This window comes from Colias eurytheme, chromosome 17 (assembly GCF_061535395.1).
Source record: "Colias eurytheme isolate Ceu_HAF_F1 chromosome 17, ilColEury1 Martin Lab GWU primary, whole genome shotgun sequence".
NCBI lineage: Eukaryota > Metazoa > Arthropoda > Insecta > Lepidoptera > Pieridae > Colias > Colias eurytheme.
In genome coordinates, this window is record NC_142996.1 from 8,060,234 (window position 1) to 8,087,904 (window position 27,671).

Here is a 27,671-nt window from a genome sequence, read left to right on the forward strand (position 1 = left end):
TACATCTACAGGGGAGGGCATAGGTTTAAACTCGGGTTTGATGATCTTTTGTGGCTCAGGTTTTTTGATTTTCTCTTCAACTGAATTGCTGTTGTTACACTGCCATTTCGCCATGCTTATTGAACCTTTGGTTAGACTTTGTTGTCTTTCAAGTCCTTTTGAATTTCCTGGTTTTTCATTTGCATTCTTATCTGTATTACCCATTTCAAAGAAGATGTTATCTTTGAATGGAGTGGCGGGAGGTGGTAAATCCTCCTTGCTATCGGAGCCCAATCTATCAATACGCGCCCTACCTCTAACTGAACCAGGCCGAGACAATTTTCCTGCATTGACACTAGCATCTTCAGCAGCTTTTTCGAAAATTTTTATTTTATCACCAACACCATTTGATTCTTCATTTTTAGCAGATTTATCTCCATTTGTATCTTCTACTTTGTTTGTATTTGCTTCACAATTCACAATTTTATCAGTGATATTATTTGGTAACGAAAGTTTATCGGTTTTAGGTATATCCTTTGCAGTGACAGAATCTCTTTTGACTTTAGAAGGGACAATATTTTCTTCATTTTGCAAATCATTTTTATTTAACTTCAAGATACTGCTAGGTGGTGAACTAGTGTAACTACTAACTGGGGAAGGAGAATTTATTTCCTTTTTCAGAGGAGAAACTTTTCCCCACGGCGGGGAAGCGACATTATTTCTCAAAGGAGGTGATAAAACTTCTTTGTTAATAGGCGAGTTATTTTTAGGTGGAGAACTATGTTTAGGAGGCGAACTAACTTTAGAAGGCGAATTGGATTGCGGAGGCGAATTATTTTTAGGTGGCGAAAACTTTTTGGCAATTTCTTTAGCGGGCGGAAAACATTTAACTTTCGACGGCAATTCATTTTTAGGCATATCGACTATATTTTTCGGAGGGGAAGGCAGAGGTTCTTGCGGCGGCGAGGCGTCGCAATCAATAGGCGGCGGCACCTTTTTGAGGCTGCTCTTCCTGATCGGCACGGCAACTTCGTTCCTGGGGGACGTCACTTTTTCCGGGTCATTTTTGAACGAGTTAATTTTGGGTGGTTCACTTTTTTCACATTTCACTTCGATTTTTTGCGTTTCGAATTCACTAGTCACTTTGTCATCAGTTTTATCACTGTGTGTGTCGTCCGGGTAGGGGAGGGGGGCCGCGAGGCGCGGGGAGGCGCAACGTCACGCGCGGCAGTCGGTCCACTCGTCCGAGTCGTCGAGGTCGGAGTCGTCGTCCTCCGAGTCGCTCTGTTCGACGGCGACGCGCCGCGCGAGGATCGAGGCCACGTCGTGGAGTGCGGGCGCGCCGCGGAGTGTGTCGTACTTGCCCACGTTGTCTTCGCAACGCTTCTCCACTTTGCGCAGCTTTATACCTGCGATGATAGACGACATTTAACTTGACAGTATAATTTTAAATATTATGCATGTAAATTTATACATGTAAGGGCCGATTTTTCAATGCTTGGATAAAACTTATCCGTCCAATAAAGTATTACATGATAATATTAAAATGTCACGTAAACTGTCATATATGGGCAATTACAATACGTTTTTAAAATTGTAGTTTTATACATTATTCGATGAATAAGTTTTAACCAAGGATTGAAAAATCAGCCCTAAGTATGTTAAGAATGATAAAATAAATGTAAAGAATAATAATAATTTAGATTGAGCATACAACTTATCAGGAAGTGAAATAGTGAACCATTTCCTGAAATAGTGATAATATAAGATGTAAATTAGTTTCTAAGATGTAAATTAGTTTAAATTAGTTCTGATTTTTGTACGCAGATTTTGTAAAGTTGTTTATTTAGTTAAAATTTTTTGTTATGTTACTGATTTATGTGTGTGTGGTTTATTGTTATGACAATAAATTTTTCTTTCTAAAATAGCATGAAGAAGTATTGACAAATCACGATGATAAGACTTTGTTTATGAACAATCAAATCTGCCGATTACCTTCCCGTATAGCCTTCAGCAGATCGGACCTCGGATCCGGGGCCGGGTGGTGGTCGACCACCGTCGGCTTGAGTGCTGAGGCGCCTCGCAACAGGGACGCGGGGGAGGGCGGGCGCGGTCGGTCCTCTGGCGGCGGGGGTGCGGGCGGCGCGGGGGGGAGCAGCGGCGCGGGGGGCGGGGTCGGCGCGCGGCTCTCCTCGTTTGACATCATACCTGGTACGTAATGGGTAAGCTTATGAGAATTTGTGAGTAGAGGACATTTGTTGAAAATACATTATTGGCTTTATTATATTCAAAGCAAAATACACAGACATTATTTTGTTGAAATGGTGAGTCTATAAAGATATTGAATACCACAAAAGAGTTTAAATTCAATATGATCCGAGTTTAATAATTTTATTTAACCCATTGAGCCCCAAACGGCCAGATCCGACCGCGACACAATAGATTTTCTATTGTGTCTGTGATTCCGGGGCCTGAGTTATTACAAAAGTGTATTGATTGTATTAAGAAGGTATATAACATTTTTTGTATGAAATTCAAATACAAATATAATATGTATAACTATTCAAACAACTGTACAATAATTAAAATGTGTATTAAATCTTATTCATGTTTATCTATCAATCTTAACTTTGCACAAATAGAAACACTTTTTATACGAGTTACGGCCCTGCCTTCATACGAAACTGCTGAATACGCCGTTCGCACGGGAATAGAATGTGGGTGCGATTTCCCTGAATTAGCATCCAAGCTTTCGTCTTTATAATTATTAAAATGTATAATTTCATTCTTTAACTCCGGTCTGCATCGTGCAGACATGGGTGTAAAGTCTCATTTTAGCTATTAAAAGTAGTTTTTAGTACATCTGAGTTTTTTTTTGGGGCCTCCGGCTGTTGGAAATGTAATTCATGTAATGAGTTATTTGTATTGTACGTACCTATAACAGCGTGCATGTGATCCAAGTGCGCATCGAGCGCGGTGCGGTGCGGCGGCGACGTGCCGTTCACGGGCGGCGGCGACGCGCTGTCCGGCGGCGGCGGCGGCGGTGGTAGGCTTGATCTGCGACAGTTACGCATTATTAATTTAATTAGAACTAGCGGTCCGCCCCGGCTTCGCCCGTGGTACATATTTACGTTTTCTCTACATAAGAACCATCCTCGTACTTCAAGGAATATAATAAAAAAAGAATTATCGAAATAGGTTCAGCCGTTCTCAAGTTATGCGCTTACCAACACATTTTGGGATTCATTTTTATATTATAAGAAGAAGAAGATAATATAAGTTTTAATTTTTGTAATAATGGTCGGTTTCACCACTTGCATACATTTTTGGACATTTTTCATACTTTTTGACAAATATTTTCAAAAGAAACAGAGAGAAGGAGAACATATTACGCAAAAGTGAGGTACCATCGCCATTAATTTGATAATAAGAAGAGTTTCTTTGTTTGTTTGAACGCGCTAATCTCAAGAACTACTGGTTCGATTTGAAAAATTATTTTGGTCAGCCCATTTATCGAGTAAGGCCATAGGCTATATATTATCATCACGCTAAGTTTGTCTTATCGTGATGATAGTCAATGCAGCGGAGCAATGCATGTATTATTCTATGTATGCTTTGGTATTATTACTGTAAGTACAAAGAATGATTCTGTCTCAATCCATACTAATATTATAAATGCGAAAATAACTCTGTCTGTCTGTTACTCAATCACGACTAAACTACTGAACCAATTTTCATGAAATTTGATATGGAGATATTTTGATACCCGAGAAAGGACATAGGCTACTTTTTATCCCGGGAAAATGACGCAATCCCGGAAATCCCACGGGAATGGGAACTATGCGGGTTTTTGTTCGACTGCGCGGGCGGAAACCTAGTAAATAAATAAATGCGTGTAAAACCACGGAGCACAGCAAGTAACTCATATATACCTGGTGGGCGTGTGGTGCGGCTCGTCGTGCGCGGGCGCGGGCGGCGCGGGGGGCGCGGGCGGGGCGGGCGGCGGCACCGAGGGCCGCGCGCGCCGCGGCGTGCCCGCCACACTGCCGCCGTATATCGGCTCCACCCCCCCGTACGGGCTCTCGTCGTTCACCACTGACAATTGTATGGTGTTATAGATTATAGACACGTCATGACACAAAACAAGTTTTTATAATAACGCGTTAACTGTAATAACACAGTTGGGAAAGACATAAGCGATAAAGATAGATAGATAGATAACTCGTTTATTCATAGAACACAAAAAAATAGGTACATAATATAAACACAAAACATAAAATCAATTAACAGAAACAATACACACAGTATATTTAAAGAAACGGATACATTTAATGTGCACAGTGTTCTACAAACAGGCCTTGGCTCAGCATGAATGTCGGGATTGAAAAACCCCGACGCTGATATTCTGCCAAAGCCTCTAAAGGGCCGAAAAATAAATAAACAATTGATAAATAATGTTAAAAATATAGGGAGATAAAGGAAAAATAATGAAATAATATTAAAGAGAGGTTTAATGCTTATAAAATTTAACAAAAAAAACTAACAACATGTCATGTATGTTATGTATTATGCATAACATTTTTCTCGAAAATATGAACATCATACCACTGTTACAAGCAAAAGTTATACATAAATTAGTAAACTACATACCATGTCCATTTCCAGTGAGCCTTGATGGCCTATTCTGTTGATTCTCAATTTCAATAGAATTAGGTCTTGCTGGTTGCGATGACGGTGGCCTATTTTGTGGCGTACGATAACCGCCATCCGTAACTGTAGTCGCTAGAATAAAAATACCAAAATTTAGAAATGTAATAAAAATATGTTTATTAATGTTTGTGTTTATTTCGTATCTTAACAATTTACGTACAGAATGGTAGTATGCTGTGTGTAAATTATTAAAACATGAAATAAACATAACTAATCACATAATATCGCAGAAATGGATCAATTTTATTTTTAATCTTGTCATCTTACAATATAATATAACAATAACAATTATTTATTTACAACTATTTAAAAATACAATTACAACACATTTCTTCTACTGCTAAAATCCAAGAAGTTTTCAAGTAAATCTATAATATAAAAATGAATCCCAAAATGTGTTGGTAAGCGCTATAACTTGAGATATAGCTTGTATAACTTGAGAACGGCTGAACAGATTTCGATAATTCTTTTTTTATTATATTCCTTGAAGTACGAGGATGGTTCTTATGTAGAGAAAACGTAAATATGTACCACGGGCGAAGCCGGGGCGGACCGCTAGTCTTAATATATATAAATCTCGTGTCACAATGTTTGTCCTCAATGGACTCCTAAACCACTTAACCGATTATAATAAAATTCGCACACCATGTGCAGTTCGATCCAACTTGAGAGATAGGATAGTTTAAACATGCAGGTACCACGGGTGAAGCCGCGGGCGGAAAGCTAGTATTTTATAAATGTCACCTTGGTACAGCGCGTCGGGGCGGTACTGCGGCTCGATGTTGTATCTGCGCAGCTGCGTGGGCGCCATGATGTGCTCGCCGCGGTTCACCACCTCCGCCTTCTGGCGGTCGCGCGTCGAGTGCGGCACGCGCACGCGCCTCGCGCCGCGCCCCTCCGCGTTGCCGCTGCGTGGCTGCCGCACCTGGATATTGAACTCTATTAGTATGGTAATAAGGTTGGGATTCGGATACGTGTTGGGCACACGCCCACCTGGATAATGTTCTCTATTATAGTCTGTCCACTATAAGAATTGCCTTTTGACAGCTCGACGGGTGATACCAGAAGTGATGTCCTAAAGATTATCGATTGTGATACAATTCCGATTATAAATTCAAAATATTATTATAAATCGAATCAGGTACGTAAATAATAATTACAACGTAAACGTACTAATAAGATATGTAATAATAAGACCACATTTCAATGCATTTTATGAACTCAACTAAACTAATATTTATTTATTATTTATTGGTTTCTATCTTAAAATTTGGTTGTCTTTATGTTTAAAGTACATAACATAATAGAAGAGTTTTTCTGTATGGGATATATTTATAGAGTATTTCTATCGATTATTATAATCTATCGAACCATCATTGAATAATTCTGTGTAGACATCACTAAGTGGGCGGGGCCTGTCCATGAAGTACAATATTAGTTGTATGACATTTTAACCTAAACAATACAATCCTTCATAGGCGTGAAGCTGTCAAAAAGCAAATAATATAATGGACAGAGTATAGTATAAGTATAAGGTTGAATTTTGCATACATGTTGCAATAAAACACGTCCATCTAGATATTGTGCTCTATTACTATCGTGATAGGGTGCGCATTCCACCGTGAAGCTGATTAATACGTAGCCTCACTCCTCTGCGTTTTAGCTGCACCTGAATAATGTGCTTTATTGCTATGGGTATAGGATATAGGGTTGCAATAAAACACGATCATCTGGGTTGCTATTTCGTGGCTGACGCCCCTGTATAATGCGCTTTATTGCTATGCATATAAGGCTGGGATTCGCATACGTTTTAGAATAAAATGTGACCATCCGCATTGCCACTGTGTGGCTGACGCACGTTAATCATGCGCTTTATTACTCTAAATTAGGGTTCAAATTTGCATGCATTGAAGTTAAATGGCTACTAAATAAAACTGTTAGGCCGAGGTTATACGACTCAATATGAATACGAAGCCTGTCTTTATTAGCATGGGCTAAGTAATATCATTGATTATGTGGTTACGTGACTTTAAATTATACAGCTTCTTTATGACATTGAGGCGAGATACGAAAGGCATCTAATAAATATTATGTGGATAGATTTCACATATTCATATGAGCAAATTACGTGTAAATCTACACGTAATAAATAAATCTTTTGCCTGATGTGGTAATAACATTTTTTTCAAGTGCTTTTTATCATACTGGATTGATGAAATGAAATTATTTCACAGTATTATTTACACTATATCAACATCAAAAATAATCTTTCTAATGCTTTTTATACAAACATTACTAAATGCTGTACTGGCTGATCCAATATTATCTAAATTTTTTATATGATAAACTCAAACTCAAACATTTATTTATTCAATTAGACTTCTTCTAGAAGCACTTTTGAAACGTCATAACATATTTTTAACATTTACCACCGATATGTATGTGATCCCTTATATCGGGAACATTTCAAACATATCAAGTTAATATCAAGCATCAAAATTACCTTCTTCCCCCTATCATGCTGAATCCTCTCCGTATCTTGCAGCATCTCCCTCCGCCACAGTTCGAAGAAGTAATCCGGGTCCGTATAGAACTTTCTCGCATCCCGGCCGTCATCTCTAAACTCGTTGAGCCTTTCTAACGGCGGCGGCCGATCGCAGCGGGCGTAAGTCGCCAACATGGCCGACGGCATTGTGGTGCGCGAGAACAATTGCTGTTGGAACGTTCTAGACGAACGGAACGCCTTGCGCATTTGTATATCTTGGAGGGACACTGGAAATAAGAGTAACGAAACAATTTAGATTGTATGTGTGAAAAGGTCACTGTGAAAATTTCTGAAATCAATTTATGAATGAAATTGTAAATGTTTATAATTTAAAGCATAGACGTAACATACTACAAAATGTCCTCAGTGCGAATCTGTTAAAGTTCAAGGAGCACATCAAGTACCATGTCTTTGATATTTTTAGTTTAAGGCTGCAGTCTAGCAAAATTGCGTTTTCAACAAGTTATTTGACAATTTTTTCCCGGCTAATGAAATGATAAACTGAATTTTTTTTTCTTGTTTATCAATTAGTGTTATATACGCAATGCGCGTGAATTTTTTCACATTTATAAAGTAACTTGATGTTACCTTAATCAGGCCTTCAAGATAAGTCTCTTTCTCCCAAAGACATTTCGAGCTAAGTTTGTGCACTCACTACGTTGCAACCGATTACAATTTACACAATCTGATCAGCACATTATTATCCTTATATAGTCGTTATTAAAAACTGCTGAATACAATTGCCGAAAAACTCATGATTTTCTTAATTAGAACGTTATAAATTCATTAAATTTCCCATTTTTTGCCTTACAAAATCTATTGATAAATACTGCTAAAAGTTATTTTTTCCATTAATTTATTCGAGTTGGTTGAAGACCAATGAGTATTAATCCTTTAAAATTTTTTTTTTTTGAATTTTGATAATTCTTTAAATATTAAAATATATTTAAAATAATTAGGAAAAATCCTAGCGAATTTCTTTAGGGCGTTTGTCCACTACAAGGAATTTTACGGTCCGGCATTCCGATTTTTTACGGTCCGGTATGGCACGCAATTAATCTATATACTAGCTTGTGCACTATACGTAATTTTACTGTCCGACATTTTACTTTTCCCTATTCCGGATGGTTTTTTGAGTTTACGAGTCGCTGTAGGTATAATTGTTTTCGAGTGCCCACTTCCTTGGATTTTACTCTTTTTATTGCATATGCCAATTGAAAGCAAGCTCTTGTTTTACTTTCTTTTAGCTGGCAATGAGATTTGAGAAGTCGGTATTGTTATTTTATATACATTGACCAAGCATTGACCTATAATTATTATCTAAGTAAGTGTTGGTAAGTTAAAGTTCAAGTGGGAATAGATTTAGCTCCTCGTCACCGATTAAAATAAATAAGTGAAACACGCATTTTAAATCTCTTACGGAACTTTACTTTTTATTATAACGAAGTAATATAATATTTCACCTTCTATATTTTTACTCGTTTCTTGTAAAATGCGAAAACAATCATTTATGATAGCATTATACCGCCATACTTCCTTGAACTGTACCGCACTGATCCGAGTAAAGACGGACAGGTGCACAAGCAATTCATCGGTTTTTTCATGCCACACCGGACCGTAAAAAATCGGAATGCCGGACAGTAAAATTCCTTGTAGTGCACAAGCGCCCTTAGTCGCGCTCCTTGGGCCGGAGCGTTCTGACGTGTGCTCTACGCTCGATTTTCCTTCATACCGAAGTGAAAGTTGCTCTACTTCATTAAATTTAATATTTTTGTTAATTGATTATTTTTATCTTAGTTTTGTGCAAATATTCGTATTTTTAAACATTTGATTTCGATATGGAAAATAAACGAAAAAAATACGCGTGTAACTACTAGAAAAAAAAATTACTTTCGAACATAAAGTTAATGAAACCAAATAGATTGCAAAGGTGATTGGCAACAATTTCTTTATTTTACGGGGTGTCAGTAAAGGGATTTATATTTCTTTAAAACTAAAGTAAGCTCATAAATTTTCTTATAATATAATTTTTTTGAAGTTCCAAAAATGTTTATTTTTCGTTTGAGAAATACGAAATATAATATAAACTTGTATTGAGAACTTGAACTTCCCAAGTTCATCCGGGGAAATCCCCATACGGGGAAAATGATTTGTTTACTCCAAAATTGATCCGAGGTGTTTTAATTTTTTCTTCTAGTCATTTTCAACGTAGCGGCATGTTGTTTGATTATTAATTTTGTAACTTAAATACAGGATGTTGGTATTATATTCTGATCTTACAGACGCGCTGACAAATTTAGTCCGCCATTTCTAGTTTAGTCTACCAACTCTAAGTACCAATATTAAAACGAATGGATTATCATCACATCATCAAAACTCAGATGTAATGGAAGATCACAATAACATAGAAAATTCAGTGGGTGTTGAGAACTAAACAAACAGAAGTAACAGAGACGCGAAGAATAAAAAAAGAGGACGAAAACGATAATTCGTTGATGCTTTCTCTTTTCGACGTATTGTTAGGGTACATCACCAATCTGCAAAAAACAAAACTGATGATTCCCAATTGCTGATTAAAAATGAAAAACAAATAATCGACAACAGTGGTGAAAATTTGCTGATCACAATGAAACATCCTTCAGTGGTAGCAGATTTACTCATTTAAAATGTATCGGTGAACAGCGTAAAGGAGAGGAGGACAGGAAAACATTATGAATGTGGATGGTGGATTGTATACAGGGTGTAATCGATAAGTATGTGCAGGCGATTATGACGTTATTATTGCAGGTATCAAAAAACTTAAAACTGATATCGAAATTACTTTACCTAATGAGCAAAATGACAATAATAACTTTTTAAAAGTATAACGAGGAATATCTAAAAAAATTACTTTATACACTCCCATATCAAAAAGGGAAAATGGGACTAGTAGAAGTTAAATGTCTAATTCCGGCAAAAGACATGAATGCGGAAGATGCGGTTAAAAAAAAATTTAATATTTGAAATACAATGCAAAAAATAACACTTTTGTCATAGATAAGAATCATGACTATTTTTTACAAATTCAGGGACAACTAAACGTTGCAGAAGCAGAAGTCTGCTTATTTGCTGTTTGGACTGGAATGAATCATTCGTTAAAAATAGAGTATATAAAAAAGTATGTAACGTTTAGGCAAAATAAAATGATGGACCATTATCAAGATTTTACATAAATTGCCTACTGTCAGAATTGATTGATTCGAGACTTCAGCATTCGATGCCATCAAGGACCCATCCTATATCATTCAAGCGATTGAAAAAAAAGAGATAAATCCAGTGCAACCGATAAAGCATCAGAATGCTAGCAAAAGATTTATTAGGTTTATAAATATAAATCTATATGTTATAGGCAAACTCCGAAGCTCCGGCGCTCCTAGGTTGGACTGGTCAATCCTCAGGTCAGACTGAATGACTTAGTCAAAGCCCAAACAAATGTAAATTTTCGGCCTTTGACTAAACAATTTTCGTCAAACCTGGGAGAGACTAATTTGGTCAGGCAAACGTCAAAACACAATTTTATTAAATCGGGGTTTGACGAGTCAAACTCCGATATAGGTATGAAGTGTCTTATCTTCGTATATTTGGAAGCATTTTATCATTTAAGCAGCTTTCAAGTCTTAAGAACCGCTTAACTCTGCCAGTTCTGACACCTGATTGGTCAGCTTACGTGATTTTCACTTTTATATTTGAGATGCTTTGAGAGAATGCCGTGTGGCATTAGGCCCGCCTTTTGTACGATGTGCAATAAAGTATAAAATAAATAAATAAATAAATGCTTTGGAATATACGGAGGTTAGTTTGTATAAGATTAAGTATAAAAAAATAACATTTTTAAAATTTTGATGTTTATTGTTTTAATAATTTCTTAAGTAATTAAAATGAAAAATTAATCATTTTTCTGACATGGTGAGGCATTAACTTTAATGTTAATTGTTTTAATAATTTCTTAGGTAATTAAAGTGACAAATTAATCATTTTTCTGACATGGTGAGGCATTAATGTTAATTGTTTTAATAATTTAGAAGAATTGCAGTCGCTTCTAGGATTGACTAGGCCAAAACCGAAACAGAATAATTTACTTTCGACGTTTGACTGAAAAGTTAGGAGCTCCTGGGTTTGACTAAAAATACTTCAGGCAAAGGGCGAAATTGAAATGTATTTCGGGGATTGACTGATGGCTTTGGCCAAACCTAGGATAAACCAGTCCTTCCGCGAAGAGACTGTGTATCGGACTTTGACTATAACATATATATTATACACTAGCTTACCGCCCGCGGCTTCGCCCGCTTTGTCTAAAACCTAATAAATTATATAGGTACTAAAACCTTCCTCTTGAATCACTCTATCTATTAAAAAAACCGCATCAAAATCCGTTGCGTAGTTTCAAAGCTTTAAACGTACAAAGGGACATAGGGACAGTGAAAGCGACTTTGTTTTATACTATGTAGTGATAATATAATAAATCTGTAGAAGACGTGAAGACTGACATCCGCGCGGACGGAGTCGCGGGCGGAAGCTAGTCAGAAATAAATATCTTTTGTTTTCATTTGCGTATTTTTCTATTTTATAATTTTTTAACACAAACATTACATTTTTTTCATTATATACAAAATTTGTTTATCCGTTTTATTAGTTAAACTGAACAACTTTCACTAAGAAACTTAGGTCGAAAAAAATGTATAGAGTTATGCATTTTGTATGGAAAGCTTATTTTTTTTTTATATTTCGTCCAAATTTCTTTGTATAAGTTGATCAGTTATATAAACATGAAGTTGAAGATATCAATAGAAAGTATTCGCAAATCTTGTGTACTGATAAAAAAAATCACCCGGTGTAATTTTCACGAAAATTGTTTCAAATTGTCATTTTTGGTACTTATTACGAATATTAAATTATACGAATGATTTAATTTTTAAAAATTAAGTGGAGCAACTTTCCCTTAGTACATTTGTATTATTTACATATAGGATGACAGGATGCATTTGTTTGCACTACTAGACCAAGCCCTTAAGAACATCAAATTAAATGCTTTATAAATGCGAAATTTTAAAATAATTGAAAAAAATCACTGGGCGGAATTCGAACCCGCGTTTTTCGCCCGCGATTCCGCCAGAACTATCGAAATCATTCTACTCTTTCGGTTTTGTGTCTAAGGGACACCCCGCGCTATTTCTGACATCAAGTACCATACTGAAATACTGATCTAAATGTTTACATTTTATCTTACCCTCCTCGACTCCCGAATCCAACTGCGTCACCTTGATGGCAAGTCTGTCTATCCGCGCTTGCAGCACGTTGGTGCGCTCCGCTAGGCCGGTCGCCTCGCGCGTGAGCTCACCGAACATGTCCTCCGCATGTTTCGAGAGGGATGATAATTGCCTGTAACGTTTACGGTGTATTTTACAAAAATATCTCTCTCTTATAAAACAGGATATATAAAAAAGTGTCATTTCTTTTGAAGTGAAACTTCTTTAGGCGCGTTGAGACATCATGGAGTAAGGCGAAGGTTTCAATATCTTTGAATCTTATCAAAGAAGTTTCACGTCTGACACGTGTGCTCGGAACACACGTCACACGCTCTTTTTTTAGTGTATGGTCACTACGCAGTCACAACAGACATGTATTATGCTGAAAAAATTAAATAAAAATAAACGCGAGACAATAACAGGCAGTGAATTCTTCATCTTCTCCACCTCCCTACTGCAAAAGCCACGTCATACTCCCATCAAGACTCAACTCACCTGACAGTATTAGCGAGGGTGCCATTAGTGACCGCCTCCAACTCAGACGGCACGGCCAGCCGCTCGGGCACGGTGCCGCGCGACACGTGCACCGGCTCCACGCAGCGCTTCGGCAGCGGCATTGCGACCGCGCTACCCGCTACCGACTAGCGATGGACATTACTGGAATGAATACAGCCACGTTAAAAAACACAACCCTTTTTTAGCGCAAATCTCAATTTAAAAACTTCACACGAGCACTGAAATGAAAAAAATAAACTTATCATTTCAACCACATAACAGCGAGCTGTGTTATGTGGTTGAAATGATAAGGCAGAAAAACCAATTGTTTTTAGATGATAGGAATTATAATTCAAGAAAAATAAAAAACGCGGAAACATCCTTTAGCGTTATATCCTGGATTGTTATTATACTAGCGAGAGCGTTATAAAAATAACGTACATTGAAAATCATAGACATAAAACCATTGAGAATTATGATGAGCGGAATTAGCACACTCACTTGACAAGTCGAAAGCAATTTTAATCTCTCACATCTCCTATTTGCATTTCATCCCCTGTAGGCTGTAACTATGAAAAGGTCGCAGGGGATGAAACATTGCAGCGAGCTAACATAAAATGCATTCTTATAATTTTAAACAGATTCCACACTCTGAATCAATAAGATATTATTTAAACTGATAAGTAGAGTTTGGAAATAATCATTATAATAGCGAAGATTTTACTAGTACATATTATGTCCTTACCCTTAGATAAATGGATTGGTAAATGTAAGGAATTATAAAAGAGAGACGAATATTTTGTACCTTACTATTGTAACTAAGTACATCATACATGATTTCTTTTTTTTTTGTTGAGATGGTTCACAAAGTTGAAATAATATATTACGTAGGTACCAGAAAAAAAATCTGGTATAATTACGATGTTATTGCATTAGAGATAATGGACTTTTAATGATATCAAAATCATACTCAACTGCAGTAGTAGATCAGTTGATAAAGTTTTATCTTTACATTCATTTGATTACTTTGGTGGAGTTTTGTCGAATAATACGTTTAGAAAGCAGTTTCTTATTTCGTTTCATATAAGTTATACAACTCGAATATGAACATGTTTATTGATTAGCCAACTTTTAAGTTAGAAATACATGTTAGTTTTAATAAGAGTTTTCGATGAGATTGCTGGATTTTGTTTCATTGCATATCCAATACTTTTTCGCTATAAATTTAATTATAATGTTAATTGATTGAACTATGACGCAAGTATTACAATACAATACAATACAATACAAAATTCTTTATTTAACACACACATACAGAAGAAAAGAAAAGAAAAGGAAAAAAAAAAACATATAAGACAGATACAACATGTTAAATAGGCGGCCTTATCGCTTTCAAGCGATCTCTGCCAGGCAACCTTTGGATAGGATTAGTTTTAAGAAATCGAATGAGATAGGTGGTGTTTTAATTAAATACAATTAAAAAGAAAACAGACTAAAAATAAAAATAAAAATATATTTATACAGGTATAAATACTGATATTAATACATTATATTATATACATATATTAATACAAAAATATAGACTATAATACACATACTTACATACATGCAAATATATAAATATATATACATAAGTAAATAAATAAATAAATAAATAAATATATATATATCTAAATATAATATGTCAAATATTATAGCTGATTAAAGAAATGGTCAAATATGAGTTTTTTAAATATGTTTAGTGTTTGAGCGCGTCTTATGCTTATTGGAAGAGCATTCCACAAGAGTATAGCTTGCACATGAAACGAGTTATGGTAAAATTTGGTCTTGTGAGGTGGAATTTTATTAGTATTTTCCTAATTATAGGTAAATTGCGCAAAGTTTTCATGAATCATTCACAACTTGATAATAATATTACAACTGCACGATATTGGTAACCTCATCCATTATTAACAGTTGTTTATGTTATTGTAAATCATACAGGGCACTAACTTCAAAATGAGGAAGGCATTGAAACGGAATACGTAATGAGATTTGTACAGGAACCATCGTGGTTGGCGGGGTCTAATTAGCATAAGCAGCGACTACACGATCCGTTAATTGCTACCGTGCAATTACAATAAATTGGCGAGTTAACGCGAATATCACGGAACACTTGTGACTTGTGGCTTTTCGAAAACAGGCGACGTTCACAATAGCTTCCTGACCCAATTATATTAGAGAACGCGCTGTATCCGTCGGGGTGAAATATTTTATAGACTTAATACTACCGCGACCGGGACAAAGGTCATTGCCTTTTTATTGCGAAAAGGGTATAATTTGACGATTGTTCAAGCGGTTGTTTTATCAATTTATTCGGTTTGAATTATTATTAAAATCCCACAATATTTCAATGCTATTTTCCTGTATTAGAATTAGAATACTCATACAGTGGTACTAACAGCACTGTTGAGATAAAGCAATATAATATATTTGGAGAAGAAGGAATACAGTCGAGTTACGTACGTTACACTTACACAGTTGCTAAAAAATAAAACTAACGTTTAACTAAACCGGTATCTAAACTGCTAACTAATAAATCTCTAAACCGAGAGCTAGTGACGCAATGCAGCGAATTATGCAACGTGGGAGACACTATGGTATCTGCGAAAGTATTAATTGAGGACATAAATCAGGAAGCTGGTCATGTCAGAGAAACTTTTTTAAAATATGACTTGATATAAATTATATTAATTAATATAAGGAAATCTGATAACTAACTCATTTTATTTTTTAACTGTTAGCAAACAAGATGGTTTTCGAATATTTTGCTAAAAGATAACACAAAATATATACATAGCATTTTCCTACATACTACATTTTCAATTTCTTCTAAACGTATCACCATCACCACACTTGCGATGGATTTGCCCAGATAGTGTAACAAATTTCAGATTCCATGAATAACTATGACGGCAGGGCTGTTGATTTTACTGTGCCACTTTATATGGCCAGAGCTCAGAGGTATGCAGTAAGTAAACAAATCAAACTTATTGTATACTGTAAGTCTCAAATAAACACTAGGTTTAATAGCCATGAAAAAATTTCTCTTACCCGAATCTTAAAATCCCGAAAACGGTTGTTAGAACTTTTAAAAGACAGATGTTATGAATGACAACTTTTTAAAATTCCTTTTTTAATTTCCCAGATGAATCAATTTCCAGATACACCAAAACCAGATTTTTAAAAAGTATTATTTTGTTTCCCGTATTCTCATAATCCAGATATAGTTATACCAGATTCTCAGAATACTTTTTTTTGTTTCCCATAGTACCATTTTCCAAATAAACTATTACCAACTTTTCATAATCTTTTTATTTGGTTCCCATATAATCGTATAGCAGATAAACTATTGCCAGATTTTCATAATCTCTTTATTTGGTTCCCATACAATCGTAATTATACCTTTTACTATTGCCTGAAAATAAACATTACCAGTAAGTAAATTGTTTTACTTGCCCATTATAGAAAGGTTTAAGTGTCAAATTCGACTCAGTAGGTTAGGTTAGTTTTGAACTGTGACCTCCCATGCACGAGCCGAGCGAGCGAAGCGAGCGTGCCGCGGCAGCGGCCGGCGAGTGCCAGAACCGACTCGCTATTGTTTCACTTGCCCATTACAGAAAGGTTAAAGTGTTAAAATCTATTCAGAAGGTTAGGTTAGGTTCGTGCTGCGACCCCCTGGAAGGATTTCGTTTTTCTGGATATCGTTTATTTGAATTTCAAAAATCTGGACATTGTTTGTCTGGATATCAATCAACTGTATTTCAAAAATTTGTGTTTTAAAAATCTGGCTTTCGTGCATATGGATTACGGTCATCTGGATTTTGTGCATTTAGATTTCGTATGTCTGGAACTCATTCGTCTGGATTGTAAAACGTCGTACAAATGAAGAAATGGGCAAATGAAATTCGGAGTTGCGATTATATGGCAAACAAAACTTCGAAATTTTAAAATTCGGGGTTATGAAAAAATGTCCAAACGTTTTCTGGATTATGATATTCGGAATATTAAAATTCGAGATTAAGATAGGTAACCATTTGGGTAACCTATTAAAAACTCGAATTTCTATTACCCGAATCTTAAAATCCCGAAAACGGTTGTTAGAACTTTTAAAAGACAGATGTTATGAATGACAACTTTTTAAAATTCCTTTTTTAATTTCAATTTTTTATTTTAAATTTAACAATGTAATTGTTTAACCTTCATTGATATAGTTTTTATTCCAATCTTTTCAATGTATGGTAACTTTAATTTATTTTTCACTTTTATGTTTTTTTTTTCATTTTAGCTTTTATTTATAAGAACAAGTGTAAATAATATTGTATTCTTGCAATTATTTCCTGTCGCATAGTTAAAATACACTAGCTGATGAGCTGCATGCTTCATTACTTTTTTTTATTTATACACATTATTTAATACTTAACAATCGAATTAGCGTCTGGCTAATTAATTTTAGATTATATTATGTTTGAAGAACATAATATGAAATTTACAGACATTCTAAAATAATTTGAATTTTTTATAAAAACGAAATAAAAGATTGCGTCTGGCACCTATTTAACAACGAAAAAAACGTCTTGCAATAAAAAAATTATGTCTGATGGATCTATCTAAAGGCAAAATATTAAAAATTACGCGTTAAAAAATGACTTTAAATTAAGGAAATTATCCTGTGCAGATGAGATGCGCACTAAAAAACGCAACCACTGCGACCAGCCAGACAGCCCGGACTCTAACCGAAATAGCAAGAGGAACAGTATATCAAAAAACCAACTATACTAAAATGACTTTTTTTTTAACGTTAATAGCTCCCGTACCATAAGCTATTTGCTTACACGTAAAAGCCTTGTCACGTCTTTAATCCTGGAATCTTAAGAAAACTAGAGACGAATAATTTATGTGGGAAATTCCTATTTATAGGCAAACAAGTTTCGACATACCACTCAACCTGATGCGTCCTTTTAGAGCTACAGAATGCGAGGTGCAGCGCCTGCACTATTCATTATAATTAAAATTACTCTTAATAAATAAAAATATGAGTTATGAACGTAAATTAGTACCTATTTATATGCAACTCACAAACGCTTCCATCCTGCTTTTGATAAGATAATCTCGTAATTCAACACGTTGGCGATCGTGTTAACTAATAATGCGGTCAATGACACATAAAATACACATTTAATGCAAAAATATTTTTGATGTAATATGTTTGTATGGTAGATTCTTCAAAAGTTTCATGCTTAACAACATTTTTAATTTAATATGTACCATAACAGTTTAGCACAATACATAGAAATTAGAATCCAAACAATTTATAAAGATACTATTTAGGTCTAAGAGCGTATACGCACTATGCGGGTAGCCGCATTGCGGGTAGCCGTCCGGCTGACCGCAAGCACAATTATGTACGTAATATTCATTTCTATGCGCACTGTGCGGTCTGCGGTTACGTACATAATTGTGCTTGCGGTCAGCCGGACGGCTACCCGCAATGCGGCTACCCGCATAGTGCGTATAGGCTCTAAGAGCCAGATGTGAGATAACCAAAGAATTGAATGTAACAGTAATGTCAAATGTCAAGGTTTGCATTATACAATTGTAGACATATTCAATATTGTTATTCTATTTTCGTCCGCGTACTAGTTAACAATATCTAATGGGATATTTATCGTAACAATTTGTCGTATTTATCCTGCAATAACCAGTGTAACATAAATTTTATTTTATTAAAAATTACAATATTTTTAATATGTTACTACCTAACCCTGACATAATATGCTGTGATCAGTGATGTCATCGACTTTGCTAAATAATGACGATACAAACGTCAAGTAAACAATGTTTTAATTTGAGATAAGTTTTATGGTCTTGTTATATAAAATGCTACCCACGAACATAATATTAATTAGAACACCATTCCACCATAACGTTTTTTTCCTTCTATAAAGTATAAACGTAGAGGAAACTTATGAACGGGGCTAAGTGCTGGCTTTAACAGAGTAACACGACCTTTGACCTCTTTGTCTTTATAGACACAGTAAATATAATTTTATTACGGTTGCTGCCAGTCTATGAACCATTTAACAAGTGTATCAAAGAACTAACATCAGGTGATATAACAAAATTAATTTTAAGCGGAAGTAAACTGTTACAAATCAATGAATAATGCAAATATTTTCATTAATATTGCCGTAAATCCCTAACTTTCGTATTTTACGGTATTACGAGACCAAAAGAAAGTAACAATTACATAATTGATACAAAATATAAACGGAAGTAAAGGTGAATTAGATTTCAATTCAATACTACCAAAATCTATTCGATTTTTTGTCCTCGTCTTTCTTTTATTTTTTAGGTTTTTAACGCATTTTGTTTAGTTTGTAAAATTATGATCCAAACATGAGAGTAGTACCTAATTCGTCTAGGTTTATTCTTTATTCGTGTTAAAATTCTTGAAGATCAACTTCAGACTTTTAGATTCATATAAAAATACTCACATTAAATACTAATTATCTTGTTTTTAATTGCCCCGCTTTATATATTTGGTAGTATTATTTCGGCTTATCAGTAATATTGAGTCATTTCGCGTCAGTCCCAGTCACGCAGTCTTTATACTTGACTACAACTTACGAGCAAATAATAGATGTTAGAGGGGCCCAGAGTGGTTTGCTCGCACAACTTTGTGCTTAGGTTAGGTGCTTGTGAATACATTTTTCAGATTTTTACCCCTTCTGAATGCTAAGTGTTCAAAGATAGGAATCGCCTGTTTGTCAAAACATTGAAACATGCACCGAAAATCGTAGTATATTCTGCATAGTATAAAAATAAATGTATTTTTATAAACTTGACACATATATATTATGTTGTATACCTACCTATTAATTTATTTCAAGAAACGGTAAGTAGGTATATTTATTAATTCAGCTCATATGATCGCAATAAACGCGCATAGGCAACTGTAATTCCTGTTCATTGAGTGAAATTTATGTTCTTTAAAATGTATGACCATGAAATAAATTTCAGTAAGATCTCGCCCATCGCTGAATGGAGAAGCCCCGGCTACACAATATATGAGGAATTTACGTAAATGCGGGAAATATGAGTAATTTATTCTGATACTTTCTAACTTCGTAATTATTTTTTATAATATTAGTTACGTTAATCATCGATAATACATACTAAAGTAAAGTGATAAACCATTGTACATCTCCTTACTCAGATACCTACCTTATTCGGAGATAGATTATAATGTAAGCTAGGCTTAAGCCGATAAAAAATCTTCGGTATTCCAAGGCAGTATGTAACACGCTACTACAATTTATTGCACACATACGACGCTTATAATCGCATTTTGTTCACGGTAGTTGTTAATATCATTTTTATACGACATGTTTTCTCTGCATGCGCGCACGATACGCCGAAACGTCATCAAGTGGGGCAATAGCTCTTCCGATTGCATATTTAGGGGTGCATTATTGCGCTAATTGGTTAACTACATTGAAAGGTTTGTTTCTATATATTAGAAGCCAGAGTTTAAAAAAAATTGGAATACTCTAAATAATAATAAATATAAACTAAACTAAATATAATTAATTAACAATACTACCTGACCTGGCAAACATTCTTCTGCCAAGACCCTTTTAGTTTTAGCACATAGGCATATCCAATAATACGAAATCTTTTCACACCTACTGTTATATGCCTAAATTAAAAATTGTAACAATCTCATCTTCCTGCTTTGGCAGAGTAAAAACAAACAAAAACACAAACACAGTGATATGAGAATTTTATAACTTATGGTACAGCACTTACCGCATTAAGGATAAGCAAAAAATGATTTTAATTTTAGTATTTTTAGTGAAATCACATATACTTACTAATACTTAGAAAGCATGTCAAACTCAGGAAGATTCAATGGGGATTATCTCAATGTGTGTTAAAATTTAGTAATCAATTTTAATGAGTTTCATAACAAAACATCTGAACATAAACCTTTTACATTAATAATATTTTATCGTCAATCTAGGTATTTGTGAACAGGGGTGATTGGACACAAGTAACAAGAATTGCTTTTTATATGAACGAATGCTTCTAATCTTTCACACAGCATGTTGTTAATTTTTTCCGGATGTGGAAATGATGCGCATACAGATAGGTAGTGCCTGCGGTTTTGCCAGAATTTTTAGAAAACGCTAGCGCTGATAAAAATATGGATACATTTATTGATATTTGTGGTATATGGATTTTCATTTAAAATATGGAAAATAAAACCTAAATTTTCACGATTTAAATAACACATTTACTGTGGACACCATGATTAATTATTACTAAAACAATTTCAAATAAATATATGTAAATACTTATTAATCCGGGTCTTAATCATAACAAACAATTAATACTACCAAATATGTAAAAAAGTAACCTACAAACATATCTCTCTTAAGATAAATATTTACTAAGTTGTTTCATTGTTATTTTACAATGTGAGATATTTATATGCACATATATTAAACATACATTTTATAGTTGTTAGTCACATTATTCATAATAATCCATACTAATATTATAAATGCGAAAGTAACTCTGACTGTCTGTCTGTTACTCAATCACGCCTAAACTACGGAACTAATTTGCATGAAATTTGGTATGGAGATATTTTGATACCCGAGAAAGGACATAGGCTACTTTTTATTGCGAAATATGTAGAACGGGCGAAGCCGGGGCGGACCTCTAGTATAATATAAGTACTATAAACATATGAAAGCTGCATGCTAAAGTAATACCTATCACAATTGTTAAAAAAAGAGTACAATAAAATAAATCTTTATCTATTCTTTCCAATTTTTGGTTCCGACAGAATAGTTCTGCGAATAAGCTGGTCAATGGTTTTATAATGTTTCTACAAGTTCAAAACATTTACAAACATGCAACAATTTATACTTCTATATTATCCAGAAATAATATTATGTACACTAATTTAAAGGAGGAAAATATTGTAATTATTAAAAAGTTACATTGTTACCACAAAACATAGGCTTATTATTGCGGAGAGCAGCTCATAGTACCTAGTAAATATTGATATGAATATGAGCGATTAGGTAAAAATTTAGAATGTGGACCGTCAATGGGGGGGCGGGGAGAGGGAGGGAAGGGGAGGGGGGGTCGGGGGGAACTCCTAGGTACCACCCCCCACCGGCGCAGACCAGTAGTTCCTGAGATATTCAAGGTCAAAGTTTGAGGTTATAATTGGGCCTAAAGTTACAAATAATGGATGGTAGGATAAACCTTTCCTTTCCCTCCACTCCCAAACTCCCTCCAGTTTCACTATATTGCTTCTGCTTCTGCTCCAGCGCTGCGGGAAGTGCAGCCCTATCACCCTTGCGTAGCTAAGTACAGGCACCTAACTCGCCTACGCAGCTTCAGCTGTTTGGTCGCCTTCGGCGACCAGCCTCAGCCGCTTCGGCTCGTACGGTGCCTGCACTAAGCTACAGCGGGTGAGGGCTGCTCTCCCTCCGCGCTTCCGATTTTTTAGATACACTCTAGGGGTATCAGCGTAAGGACCACATGGAGTCGGGGTTGACAGATTTGGTTATGTGACTGTTCATCTTTTGTGTAATGGATTTATGTGTGTTACATTACCCATAATTGTTATTGTTAGAATTACTAACTTAAATTGAATTAGAATGAAATGTAATTGAACTGAATTATTAATTAATAGCCGAGATGATATTTAAACTAGTGTTTTGTGTAATGTCTTTATCTTTACTAAAATACTTTATTTAACTTTGTGCGTTGTTATTATTATTTATTATCCAATATGTTTATATTTTAGAGGAAATATAATAATCCACAATTATTTTCATGTAATAAAAATTTATTGAATTCTATAAACTTACTCCACAGCTTTTAATAACTCTTCAAAAGGATCTTTGTGATAAATTCTTATAATATTACTATCAATTTATGTATTTTATAAAGTACTAGAGGTCCGCCCCAGCTTCGCCCGTGGTACATATTTTGCAATAAAAGGGAGCCATGTCCTTTCTCGGGTATCAAAATATCTCCATACCAAATTTCATGCAAATTGGTTCAGTAGTTTAGGCGTGATTGAGTAACAGACAGACAGACAGAGTTACTTTCGCATTTATAATATTAGTATGGATTATTATGATAAAAATACATTTAACTAAAGCTGTATAAGTGAATCCTTTGCTAGTGACAGGCATCTGTCAACGTCAAAATTACGAAAATTATTACAAAATTAAACAATTTTTTTTATTTTATTATAAAAAAAATAAGCGGCGTCGCAGGTTGAAACTTCGTAAAATTACTTCTCAGAGTCTTATCTTATTGCTATAAAATCGCTGAGATCCAACTCGACGGTCCACATCCTAAATTTTATCCACTTCAGGAAAATTTAAATAATCAGTTTTTATTTACACACATACATAGTTTAGCAATATTGTACTGCTATAAATGAAAGTTTTGTTAGTTATTTTTTTTTTATGTCAGATTTTAAAAATTAATTTTATAATGCATACATAGCAAATAGGGAACATAATCATTAGAGCTAATACGGAGCGGGTGACGATATTATGATTGTTGCTACCAATTACTACGCCCATTTCTTAACTTATTAGACATAAGTGATATAAAACTCAGGTTCTGTGAAAAACATTTTTGAAAACTTGGTATCGTACATTTTCTATATGTTGCTATTAAATTTTCAATAAAATACGTAAAGTAAGCGGCCTAATAAAGTGAAATATTGATACAAGGCGTACTTACCAGTTCCACTCAAGGAAGTCAACAATTACTTGGTATTAACACATAACTTTAACTTATTTGAATTTCACCAATAGATAACTATATTTATAATATTATGTTGTCTCTTTAATGAGCAAAACCAGTAACATTCGATATTAGCAAAGACCACCGCTTTATAAAACCGTGCCACAAAATGAAAATGGCAGCGCTGATGTTATAAAACTTAAAAATTGTACAATGTACATTTTGAAATATGACAACACTGTATAGTAGTGTGGTCGGGAATCGAAAGTCTTAAAATTTATCGAATATCAGTCAAAATATGGTCAAAATACATTAAAAATACCAATTAAAAAGTATATAGGTAGTATTGCATCCTGTGATTGCATCTAATTTCCATCATTCAAATATTGTATTATGATAACTGTATCAGGTATATATTATGTTGTTAGCCTACCTTATTTTCTTCTACATTTTATATTAAAAATTTTGGTCGTTATCATGGAAATATTATACACCGTGAAATACGCCAACATTGACCGCTTTTTAAAGTGAAACTTTTATTACATCGTCTCAAACTTTTTGGTCTGTGTAGCGCATGTCGCGTGACGGTCGGCTGCCGAGTAGGTATAAAGCAGTATTCGGAACCGTACGATAATTATCGTACAAATACGATAATTTTGTGCCTAAGTTTCACTTTTACCGTGGTTTCTTAAAACCACACAACATTTTTTTAGAATAATGTCAATATTCACAAAAAATTTCTATGGAAACGTTTTTTTTTTTGTTAGCATATATGTTTTTCTTAGATCATGTGCATATTGTCTACTGTAAATTTCATTATTATTCAAGACTTAAGTAATTTATTATTTGTCTGTTTTTGAAGGCGGGCAAAGTTATCTGCACTTTTTGCCAAAATTGCATTTGATTGTAGTCGGTAGTCGGTACAGCTGCTGTTTCGGTGCGCTTGCACGTCGAACGCGGTGCGTTCCGAACCGATTCCGATTCGATCCTGCGGCGGGCGGCCGGCGGCCGCGGCGCGTACGTACATCACCCAGGGTTGCCAGATGTACGACAAATCTCCATACCGTTACGACATTTGTAACAGTTTCTACTCTTAATCTGAGAGTTTCTGAGATTCAGGAATAATAAAATTCTCGTACACTTTTATACGAGAATTGTACGTTTTATAGCGGACTGTACAATATCCGATTACGATACAGTATCCTAAAATAAATCGTTTTTAGTTGGTTGTCAATGTCACTTTAACTTCAATTCAGAAATTGTCACTTGTCAGTTGTCAGTACTCAGTTCAGAAATCAGACTTCAGTCATCGGTGGACCACACATGACACCTCGGCATGACACAGTTATAAGTTGACATTTGCCCGTGATTTGCCCAGTTTTATCATAGTTTTGCTCTGAGTTGTCGTTATCTTCCGACGTCGTTACTCGTTGCCAAACGCGCCAATACAAATTTTTAAACGATTTTATTAAATTTTGAATAATAATGAGCGATATTATAAGTGTTAAAGCTCCAGTTAATATTGCTGTTATAAAGTATTGGGGAAAACGTAACGAAAAATTAATAATTCCGTTAAATGATTCCGTTAGCGCTACTTTGGATACGAAAGTTATGTGTGCTAAAACTTCTGTCTGTGCACGACCTGATTTTGTAGAAGACAGAATTTGGCTTAACGGTGTTGAAGAATCAGTTAAAAATGAACGGCTGCAAAACTGTTTAATCAAAATAAGGAGTATAGCAACTGAACAACAAAGTGTAGAGAAAGATTTTCTACAATGGAAAGTTCATATTTGTTCTGAGAATAATTTTCCCACTGCAGCGGGTCTGGCATCTTCTGCCGCAGGATACGCGTGTCTAGTTACTGCATTGGCAAAACTTTACAAAGTTAAGGCTGATTTAAGCGAACTTGCACGCCTTGGATCCGGAAGTGCATGCAGAAGTATATATGGTGGATTTGTGCGTTGGCATGCAGGTACGAAACCTGATGGCAGTGATAGTGTAGCTAAACAAGTTGTCGACTCACAGCACTGGTCAGAAATGAGAGTATTAGTTCTTGTTGTGGCAGATACTAAAAAGCATATAAGTTCATCAACCGGAATGAAAATAACAGCTGAAACATCGGAATTAATGAAACATCGCGTAGAGGTTACAGTGCCTTCACGAGTAGAAAAAATTTGTGATGCTATAAAGCAAAAAGATTTTACAACTTTTGCAGAATTAACTATGAAAGACAGTAATGAATTTCATGCAACTTGCCTTTCTGCATATCCACCATGTGTTTATTTAACAGACACATCACACAAAATCATTCAAATTATTCATTTTTATAATGAAATGTGTGGTTCACCAAAAGTTGCATACACCTTTGATGCTGGTCCAACTGCATGCCTATACCTCCTTGAAGATGAAGTGCCAAAAGTGTTATCTTTGATCAATCATTTCTTCCCATCATCGTCAAACAAAGATTTTGTGAAAGGTTTGCCTTGCCCAACATTGGAAAATATAGAATTCTTGAAAAATTCGAAAATTCAACCTTTTAATGATCTCATAAAATATGTAATATACACAAAAGTGGGTGATGGTCCAATAATTTTAAATGATAGTGATCACTTATTAAATGAAAATGGAAAACCAAAGTAAAATGTACAGATAACGGTGTATAATTTATGTAGTAATAATAACTATTAAGTTTTTATTGGAATATTTATTATGGATGTAGGTATAATTTATATAGTTAATGGATGGGAAATAATTGTGCACTCTTGTATTGTGTAAATGATAATTATTTATGACTTTTTTATTGGGAATGGTGCTTCGTAATTATTGTTAAGTCAGTATTATATTTTGAATAAATTTATTTCACTCAATATTGTTGTCTTATTTATAAGCTTGAATTCTTTTCCATTTGATTTGTACTGATTGATAGGGACTCACTCATAAAAAGTAGTATAAAATAATTACCTATCCTAAAATAATAATCTATAGGTACTAATATCATAAAACTGGAGTTTGTTTGTTTGAACGCGCTAATCTCAGGAACTACTGATCTGATTTGAAAAATTCTTTCAGTGTTAGATAGCCCATTCATCGGGGAAGGCTATAGGCTATATATTATCATCACGCTAAGACCAACAGAAACAGAGCCACGCGGGTGAAACCGCGGGGCGCAGCTAGTATAATATATATTTCTAAAATGTTAATGCATTTTAAATTACTGTTCTGTGGTATAAATGCCTGAAGGTTATGAGTTTGTTATAATTTTCTTTGTTAACTTGGTTGTTCATTTTACCTCAATTATACCTACTTAACAACAGAAAACATTTGCAAATCCTAGTGGCTAGTACACATTCAAGTAGTTTATAGGTAGTGTGAATAATTATGAATCTTGCAAACATCAATATGTATAGTGCATTAGTTTAATTACATACCTACAAAATGTGGAAAATCCAAATGTGCATGTCTCACGCTAATTGTGTAACAATTAAAATTAATGATAATTGCCTATTATAAACTTCCTAATCCAGAATTTTTCAAATCGGACCAGTAGTTCGAGATTAGCGTGTTCAAACAAACAAACTCTTCAGCTTTATAAAATATAGATCAGACATGTAAATACTACTTATTTAACTGATAAATTGTTTAGTGACTCTCTGGTCACATTGAAAATTTCCACCTTGTATATTTCATAAGCTTCTTTACTAAAAATTGTTGTATAGTTACAATGCCCAAAGTACATAGGCTGAGTTATTGTATTTTTCATACTGTGATGTTTTGAGATATGAATCAAAGAATATATAATCACTTAACCTTTTTATTTAAATAAATAT

At 34.6% G+C, this 27,671-nt stretch overlaps 2 protein-coding genes across 2 annotated transcripts; one reads left to right on the forward strand and one right to left on the reverse strand.

The window, feature by feature from the left end:
• Positions 1 to 1,141: 1,141 nt before the first annotated feature.
• SCAR (wiskott-Aldrich syndrome protein family member 3 SCAR) lies at positions 1,142 to 24,039 on the reverse strand. Its single transcript, XM_090111949.1, has 10 exons — positions 23,842 to 24,039; positions 13,015 to 13,176; positions 12,501 to 12,652; positions 7,193 to 7,461; positions 5,434 to 5,614; positions 4,630 to 4,761; positions 3,912 to 4,074; positions 2,915 to 3,036; positions 1,975 to 2,187; positions 1,142 to 1,388 (listed from the first exon to the last, which is right to left on the reverse strand). Exons 2-10 carry the CDS (start codon positions 13,134 to 13,136, stop codon positions 1,198 to 1,200), a joined length of 1,545 nt encoding a protein of 514 aa, XP_089968075.1. The 5' UTR covers positions 13,137 to 13,176; positions 23,842 to 24,039; the 3' UTR covers positions 1,142 to 1,197.
• A 1,179-nt stretch (positions 24,040 to 25,218) lies between these two features.
• Mvd (mevalonate diphosphate decarboxylase) lies at positions 25,219 to 26,711 on the forward strand. The gene has a single exon (XM_090111948.1). The coding sequence runs from the start codon at positions 25,330 to 25,332 to the stop codon at positions 26,482 to 26,484; it is 1,155 nt and encodes a 384-aa protein (XP_089968074.1). The 5' UTR covers positions 25,219 to 25,329; the 3' UTR covers positions 26,485 to 26,711.
• Positions 26,712 to 27,671: the final 960 nt, after the last annotated feature.